The sequence below is a fragment of the Otolemur garnettii genome, unplaced genomic scaffold, assembly GCF_000181295.1.
Source record: "Otolemur garnettii isolate 467f Iridium unplaced genomic scaffold, OtoGar3 scaffold00176, whole genome shotgun sequence".
NCBI lineage: Eukaryota > Metazoa > Chordata > Mammalia > Primates > Galagidae > Otolemur > Otolemur garnettii.
The window spans coordinates 115,487-124,674 of record NW_003852571.1 but is presented as its reverse complement, the minus strand read 5'-3'; the positions used below and the strand labels follow the sequence as shown (position 1 = coordinate 124,674).

The 9,188-nt window shown below is 47.2% G+C and overlaps 1 protein-coding gene across 1 annotated transcript in view; it reads right to left on the bottom strand.

Annotated features, from left to right (window-relative positions):
- APCDD1 (APC down-regulated 1) overlaps nucleotides 1–9,188 on the bottom strand; it is a 34,103-nt gene that overhangs the window by 15,712 nt on the left and 9,203 nt on the right. The window contains exons 2-3 of the mRNA XM_023519470.1: nucleotides 5,659–5,842; nucleotides 2,371–2,902 (exon numbers count right to left, since the gene is read on the bottom strand). Of these exons, the coding sequence (XP_023375238.1) occupies nucleotides 2,371–2,902; nucleotides 5,659–5,842 (716 nt within the window). The remainder of the gene's footprint in view (nucleotides 1–2,370; nucleotides 2,903–5,658; nucleotides 5,843–9,188) is intronic.

Genomic DNA, 9,188 nt, shown 5'->3' with positions numbered 1-9,188 from the left:
CCCTCCCCACCTCCCCTCTGCACACTGCCTGGCCTCCCTCCCCACCTCCCCTCTGCACACTGCCTGGCCTTCCTCCCCACCTCCCCTCTGCACACTGCCTGGCTGGCCTTCCTCCCAGCTTCCCCTAGCACAGTGCCTGGGCTCCTCACTGCCTCCCCTACCCACACTGCCTGGTTGGCCTTCCTCACTGCCTCCCCTCTGCACATGGCCTGCCCTCCCTCCCCACCTCCTCTCTACACATTGCCTGGACTCCCTCCCCACCTCTCTTCTGCACAATGCCTGTCCTCCCTCCCAGCCTACCCTCTGCACAATGCCTGTCCTCCCTCCCAGCCTACCCTCAGCACACTGCCTGACCTCCCTCCTGGCCTCCCCTCCCCACACTGCCTGGCCTCCCTCACTGCCTCCCCTCTGGTGCTGTGCTGCTCATGAGCGACTCTGCTGGAGGGTGAGCAGAGGACAAAAAGGCTCTGCCTGCTTCTCAGATCTTCAAAAGATTTGGGGTGGGACACTTTGGCTAAAGTGAGGTTTCTGGATTATCCTTTTTTTTATTCATGACATCTGTACATATCTCTTGTTTCTGGAGATCTTCAACTTGGCAGGACTATACTCAGAGAACACCAAATGCAGGCACAAAAATCCCCTCTCCCCTGCTCAAAACCAGAGATTCCAAGACAAGTGCTCTGTGGCTACAGTGCTTGGCACTGCCTCTGAGTAGTGCTACCAACTGGAAACATCACTGGAAGCCCAGGCCTCCTACCTTTTCATTTTCCCAAGGACCCACTGAGCCTGGCCCAGAAACCGCTCCCTCACCCGGGTGTGGCCCAGGGACATGCCTTTGCTGAAGACTCAACAAGGGGCAAAGGTGTGGGCCTCGTTCCGTGTCGCCCTCTGGGACCCACAGTGAATGCCCACTGCCACAGTGAACCCACGTTAAGGGCTGCCCCTCCCTCCCTGGCCTGACTCCTCATGACTTTCAGTGCACCTGAAACTTAGGAGGCAGAAAAGCAGGGGCCTGATTCCCACTCTGTATGGTAACAGAGCCCGGCTGGCATCCTGGGCCCCACTAGCAAGCTGCCTAAGCACAGCAGCAGGGCAGGGAGTGCAGGACCGAGGACCCCAGTGCCTGTGGGCTGCCGCTAACGCCTGGGACACACCCCTGAGACACACCCCGATGAGGTGCAGCCAGAGGAACAGGCCCCACCAGGTGGGCTACCTCAGCAGATAGTTCTGGTAGGGGCTACTTTCATCACATAGAGGCTCACAACAGCACCCACTAAGAAGGGCAACAACGGACGGTGAGTAGCCTCAGGCACAGGAAGGACCCTGTGATATCTCAGAGGAAAGGAACAGAGAAGAAACCCAACAAAGTCAAACGGGACTCTGCAGATAGAAGGTCTCTGCTCCAGAGTTCACATGGCCACCAGCACAGCTGGGAGCCCTCCCTCCCTGACCACCCACAGCAGACAGGGCTGCCTGCTCCATGCCCTGGGAGGACCAGAAGCTCTCACTGTCCCCACCGCCTGTCCAGCCTCACAGGCCTCTGTGGTGGAGAAGATGTAATGACTGAGTTACATGTGGACACATACTCTGAGCTTGGGGGAAGGAAATGCCTTGCAAATTCCAAATATAATTACTGGGCTATTACTCAAGGAAAAAAATTATAAGGTTTAATGGTTTACTGTCCTCCTCAGTGCCTGATCACAGTGACTTTACATCTCTCTCAATAAAGTGGAAAGAATGTGGGTCTGGAGGAGAAAGCTTCCGGCTCGCGGGCAGGAGCTAAAAGTCAGTGTGTGATCTGGGTGGAAGAGGTAACCCCTCAGACTCAGCCGCCTCCCCTGCCTAAGACAGACCAAACTGAATCTACATCCTCCACTGGGCGCTGGGAAGACTGAATGTGGTGGTCCATATTGGACGGTCTCTGTGGCGTCTAATGCCCCTGCAAACCCCTTCTCCTCTCTGTCCTGCCCCACCTCCTCCAGAGCTGGGGCCCCTGCAGTTGTTCCTTATCTTTTCTGAGTGCAGCTGTAATGTCTCCACATTTCCTTCATGTTTTCCTCTTAGAATCACAGAGGACATTTTAGGATGTGAAGGCTGGAAGGGGCCTCAGGTATAGGAAAACGGGAGTCCTATGTCACAAAGCTGATGGGTGGCAGACCCAGCTCTCCTGTGTCTAGTATGTGTCCCCCAGCGAGCCTTCCACATCTCCTCCCACCTTGCAGCAGCCCTATCTCTGCCTGGCCATCGAGGTCGCAGATGCTTCCTTTCACAAGTCCGCATGGCCCCCTGTGACACACCTTTATGAAGAGCCACCCATTTTACCAAAAAGGAGAAGGCAGGGCTCTGAGGGCAGTTGGCAGGAACAGGTACCTTGGCATTCTGCAACGGGGGCTGGTAGCTGGACGGCCGGTAGAATGTCCTCTGGGAGGCATCGGTGTGGATGTCACCGAGGAAGAGCTCCTCCACCAGGTGGTCTGGGCTGTGGTGTGGGTGCTGCTTCTCCACTCGGATGAGCTGCAGCTCGTGCATGGCAAAACTCACGGCTGTGGTGCACTCACAGCCGTTCTCCTCCCGCCACAGGTCATAGGCCATGTCCTGCACCCAAGGGCCCCCAGCTTCCAGGAAACCTGGGCAGGTGCGGTTCACCAGATGGCTGAGCTTCTCGGCTGCTGCCTCCGTGTGGCCAATGACCTGAACATTATGCAGCTGGTAGTCAGCTTCGGTGCCCCCGCGGATGATCCAGGAGGCCTGGCGGAGGCGGATCTTGCCCCGGATGATGAGCGTGTAGGTGGGGTCTGTGCACCGGTTGCTGCCATAGTAAAACTGGTAGGCCTTGAATGTGTTATTGTGGTAGAATCTGTAAGATCTTGTGATGAACTCTGGGCCTGACCTTACTTCACAGCTGAAGAAAAAGGGAAGGAAAGACTTTTTTAAGCCAAACATATGAGGAAGAGACTTACAGTGTTAAGAAATTATAGAAGTAATAACTGACTATGGGCCAGGCACTGTTTTGGCTCTTACAAACACCAAAGACACGGAATCCACACAACTTGGTAGTTAGGTATTAGTATCACCCACACTTTATAGGTGGGGAAACGGAGGCACAAGATTAAAGAACACATAACCAGCAAGAATCAGACCCAGACCAGGAGCCCAGGACGTCCAGCTCCACACCAGAAAGTCTTCCATTCACTTCACAAACAGGCCTGGAGAGGCGATACCTGCTGCCCTCAATGCCACCTGTGGGCCTAACTTACACAGACATTTCTTTCTCCCTAGGTGAGGAAGAAAAGTGCAGTGCTGGCCTATATAAAAAGTTCCCTTATAGAAAGCTCAGGACAAGCAGGCCCCCAAACCAGTTTCTGGACTTTGTCTAGAAGAGGCAGGCGCACACATACGTCATGCTGGATTGGAATCCAGTCACCTCTGGGCAAATGGAACCTACCCTCTTATCCATTCAAAATTAATTTTCCCTCTAGCAGAAAAATAAAGAGGTAATTAAGTAAAAGTAAAGCTAGCTCAATAACAGAAATAAGGAATTCTTTTGTTTGTGCTGGTTGGCAGTGTTGTTCTAGATCACTGGTTCTCAACCTTCCTAACGCTGCAACCCTTTAAATACAGTTCCTCATGTTGTGGTACTCCCAACCATAAAATTATTTTCATTCCTACTTCATGAAAAGAAAAAGGGTGGGAAGGAAGGAACTCCAATAATATCCTATGGATATAAAGTATGTGGAGCACTCGTAATTGTAGAAAAAGGAGAGGAAGGCTGAGTGCAGTGGCTCACACCTGTAATCCTAGCACTCTGGGAGGCTGAGGCAGGAGGATTGCTTGAGCTCAGGAGTTTGACACAGCCTGAGCAAGAATAAGACCCTATCTCTACTAAAAAAAAAAAAAAAATAGAAAACCTAGCTCAGCATTGTGGTGGCAACTGTAGTCCCAGCTGCTCGTGAGGCTGAGGCAAGAGTATCACTTGAGCCCAGGAGTTTGAGGTTGTTGTGAGCTACACCACAGCACTCTACCCAGCATGACAGAGTGAGACTCTGTTTAAAAAAATAAATAAATAAATAAATAAATAAAGGAGAGAACACCTCAGATTTCTCCCCCAAGGCAAGAGAAGTTTACCATAAGTAGTGATTCATGTCAGCTGAGGTTTACAAAAGAAGATCCCATATTTTTCATTTTTTATCTAAAGATTGACAATCTGTTTCTTGGGCCTCCCATCCCCAAATCACTTTTTCTCCCATCCATTTGCCATAGAGCAGCTAGAGTGCCCCTTCATAAAATCAGACCAAGTTTTAAGTGTGGCCCCTGCTGAAAAGCCTTCCACAACTCCCCAGTTCTCTTGAAGCAGGACTGGTCTGCAAGGTGCCCTCAGGGCCATGGCCTTTCCCTGCAGCTCCTCTGGCTGATCCCCCCTATTTTACTAGTCCCTGGCCATACGGCTCCCAATATCCTCCCTCCAATCTAGCCAGCCTCTTGGCATCCCGCCCTGACTCTGCTTATTCTATAGATACAGAGTTCCTCCTGTGGCCTCTGCACAGCCAGTAATGTCTCAGCTCAAGGGTCCACTCCTTTGGTAGACTCTCTAGACCCCACCCTGATCCTAAAATAGAGCCCCCTGGCATTCTCCTTTAGCATCTGTCACCCCCCTCCTCCCCTTTCATAGCACTATGTGTGTTTACTTCTAAGATCTCTGAAGCTATGGACCATGCCTATTTTGTTAACTGCTATCTATTCACACAAACACACACACACATACACACAATCTAGAATAGTCTTGGGACAAAGTACGTGCTCAATGAATATTTGTTGAATAAAATGATAAAAATAACTTTATAGAACATAACATTAAGATTGTTTACACAAATTGTCACATAGTTATTTTGAGAGACCTCATTTTTTAGAAAAATTTCCAGTTTTTAATTGCAGTATAAAATTGCTTATTTCTCTTCTTCATACTCATTTGATCTCTCCCCAAGGTACCTGGAGGCTGCTATCCATATCCCAGGAATAGTGGACAGGGAGAAGTGATCAGATCCCAGAGTTAGTCTTGTTAATTCTCAACAATTTAATGGATAAGAAAAAAAAAATCAACAGATCTGCCTCTAGACTATTTTTAAAAGCTCTAATGGAAGATAAGCCAGAGCTCAAACTAGGATAAATCTCAGCTTCACAGCATGGAAAAGAACCCAAGAACTACACCCTGGCTAGTAGAGGTAGCTTTTAACTTACTCTTAGAACTCTAAAGCTATATATTAAATTACCAGAATATGGCTAGAATATTTATCCCATAAGAAGCTTGCAAGTCATGTTTCAGCGTTGGTGAAACACAGATTCTTAATTTCACTTGCTAATGGTTTCTTTTTAAACACAAGTGGTCCCACAGAGCTCAGTAAACAAGGATCTATTCACTCCTACCATGAGGTGAGCAGAGGTACAATATCATCTCTGCCCCAGCATAAGATTTCTACAGTACTCAGCTCTGTTTCTTAATTAACCATAATTTCAAAGAGTGGTTTGGTTCTTAGTGAGACAACACCTAAATCATTGTAGATTATATAAAGTCTCTATGCATCTGGAACCCAAAGGAATGGTCTTCCATGGAAGTGTGCTCTCTGGCCCCTCTGGGATCCCACCTGCCCTTGCTGCTCTTACCCAGTGGAGACCCAGTGGCCCTCGATTGTAGGCGGCATCTGCACAGTGATCCGTGCACCATTGTGGAGATGTCTGAGCATGTGATGGCACTGTGACTCCTTGAAAGCCCTCCAGGCACTTTTCTCTAAGGACCTAGGATGGGATCTGCTGTCTGGATGAAGGAGAGCAGAACCCTCTCCCAGCCCTAAAAAAGAAAAGCACAAAGTTAGCCAAAAGAAGAACTAGCAGCAGATGTGAATCAAGCCAAACAACTGTGTCTGCACCAGGGAGTGGTTGTAGGTGGGAGGCGCTCACTTATTGTCCCAGGTTTTAGCACTATGCATGCTCTCAGAGGGTACACATTTCAAAGTAGGAATTGTCTCTGGAGACCATTTCCCTGGTGAGAAAGCTGAAGTCTTTGGAAATTATGACCATAGCTTGCTTTAGGTCACTTGGCTAGTTCCTGGCTCAAGTGGAACAGCAAAGAAGGTCATGCATCTAAAAGAGTGCTTGTGTGGTGTAGACAGGTGAGTGGAACAGACATTGTAGGAGAAATAAATGGACACAGACAAGTTCTGGAGTCACCAAAGAGGAGGAGGAGGTGGAGTTGAAGGGAGGAGAGGGGAGGGTTGAGAAAGAGGACATCATGAGGGTGGACATGCACAACCACACATTTAGGTGAGGAAAGCAAAGAGCAACGAGACCAGCCTTGGTCAAAATGTAGCCTGGACAGCAGTTTAAAGTAAAAGGCACAGGGAACAGCTCAGAAGAATTCCAGCTAGGATTTTCTCCCTGGATTGACTCCCATCTGCTCACACCAAGTCAGGCGTCTTCTAGTTCTCTTAGTCTCCAAATGGGCTCTACAGGGCTGCTCACCAGGAGGGCGTGAGCCATATACCCTTCTACAGTGGGGAACACTTGGACCTCCCTGCCAATTATCTCCCAAGTCCAGCTGTTCATCCCTACAAATCCAGAAACATGCTAAACATACAATATGAAGTTGTAATTAAGAATAGTTGTAAGATGATTATATATTTTTATTTTGCAGGGGTAAAATAATACTAGCACTAAGTTTATCTTCAGTTCAAGTAGCTTAGGATGGCCAGAATCTACCAGCCTAAGGTTCAGAATAAAGCAATAAAAACAAATGGAATTGCATCTGAAAGCCCACCATCTCCTTTGAGATTCACTCCTGAAATGATTAACAAATCCATAGGCTTTTATGATGGATCTTCCACACATTCAGCACCATATTAACAAAAAAGACACTACTTAGGCAAATGCACAAAATTTTTAAAAAATACACACAAAAAATAAAATGTACCTGTTAGAATATTATTTATGAAAAGGCAATTAATTACATATTTTATAATGACCCCCCACATATAACTTCACAGAGAAGACATACTTTATGAGATTATTTGAAAACGAAAAGTTAGGTCCAGAATATACTGACTTATAGCAACATGATAGAAATCGACCTGGATGAACTCAGACTTGCAGGTTGATGACATTTAAATATCTTTAAAATATCTAGATATCTGTCATCATGCAGCCAAAATATTCAGAGGATTGAACTAATTTTTCATGAAAAGTCTTGGCATTGAGAAGACAAAAGTTTTCATAGCTGAGCTCTCCAACATTTTACAATAAAATGCTGGCTCTGGGATAGAACAACACCTTCTGGTTGTTCTTACAGATGGTACATGCAACGAAGGTCAATGAGGCAGAGATACCAATGGATGTTATTCAATCAACTGTAAACTATGGAAAGAGATTCTAGACACAGAGGACTGATCCATGAGCACATTAAATGCAACCTCACCATTTAGCCAAGTTCACTGATTCTGGCCTAGGCTAGAATGATGGAAATTCTAAACATGAAAAATCTGCCTGGTGGTGTCATTATTCATGCTCACAGTAATTAAGTGAGCCCTCCCTTCCAAAGGCCTCAATTTTCATGAGAAGGGATCTCCTGTAGAGTGGTCCTCCTGGGGAATTCCTCCCCTCTCTCTGCCAGCCCTCCCCAGGTGCAGCAGTATGAGTTATAGAGGCAGAAGCGAGAATGCTTAACTCAGTCATTTTTGTCTTTCTCCTTCCAAAACCAGCCTATTTACAAAATATAGGCATTCTAATCCTCTCTCGTCATGCAGTCATGACCCAGCCCCTCACTGTTCCACTGTGGCTCAGGGCCAGGTAGAAAGTCCACACATTTGGGGTGACCTGTGAGCACTTCTATCATGGACACACTGTGTCTTCTCATCAAGAATCACTGTTCTAAAGTTTTAATCCCCATTTTTGACACCAGTAGTGATGTCTCAGGTAGCTCTCAGTTAGAGGAGGGAAGAGGGGAACTCTTCATTGCACCTCCACCAACCCCAATAGTTGTAATTATCTTGATTACTGTAAGCATTTCCTCAATGACCCTGTGTCCCAATGAAACACAGGACAACCTGCTACTGTCTGGTGGATCAATGGGGTGATCAATTATGGCTAACGTAAAATAGATTTTAATTAAAGCCATAGGTATTCAAAGTTGGGAGGAGATTCTGCTTTAAATATGGCCGTAAGCATGTAGTAAGGAAGCCATCCACCAAGCTGTGTTCTAAAATTTGATTTGTAAACTTTTTTTTAAACAGAATCTCACTATGTCATCCTCTGCAGAGTTTAAGCCCTCCTCAAACTCTTAGGCTTAAGTGATTCTCTTGCCTCAGCTTCCCAAGTAGCTGGGACTACAGGTGCCTGCCACAGAGTCCAGTTATTTTTTTTTGTTATTGTTGTCACTGCACTGTTGTTTAGTAAGCCCAGACCAAGTTTGAACCCACCAGGCCCAGTGCATGTGCCCAGTGCTCTAACCGCTTAGCATGGATGCTGAGCCTTGATTTGTAAACATTTTACACCTGCTAATGTTTTCCCATAAAGATAACCAAAGCCAGGAGTGCAGCAGATGTGAGTGAAACCCTGAGAGCTGGCTTGTTTGGGTTTAAAACTAGATCTGTCACTTGAAGGATTTCATCAACTCTGACATCAATGATTGCTTAGATGTGATATGATTTCATCATCAGTGACAAGACAGTTGCATTTAAATAGTGATGAAATGCCTTAGCACCAGTCCTGAGATATCTTGGAATTGTTTACATCAGCCTCTGATGGCTTTGATTTTTTTATTATTCTATTCAACAACATCTGGTCATTTCTCTCGCCTTCCACGGCACTGCGCCATGTGGGGCAGGTCATCCGTTTGCTCTGCACACAGCTCAGGAATAAAACACAAACACAGCCTCATCTTTCTGCAGTTCTCTTTTTTTTTTGAGACAGAGCCTCAAGCTATCCCCCTGGATAGAGTGCTGTGGCATCACGGCTCACAGCAACCTCCAACTCCTGGGCTCAAGTGAGTCTCCTGCCTCAGCCTCCCAAGTCTGGGACCACAGGGACCCACCACAATGCCCAGCTATTTTTTTGGTTGCAGCCATCATTGTTGTTTTGGTGGGCCTGGGCTGGATTTGAACCCACCACCTTAGGTGTATGTGGCTGGCGCCTTAGCCAGTTGA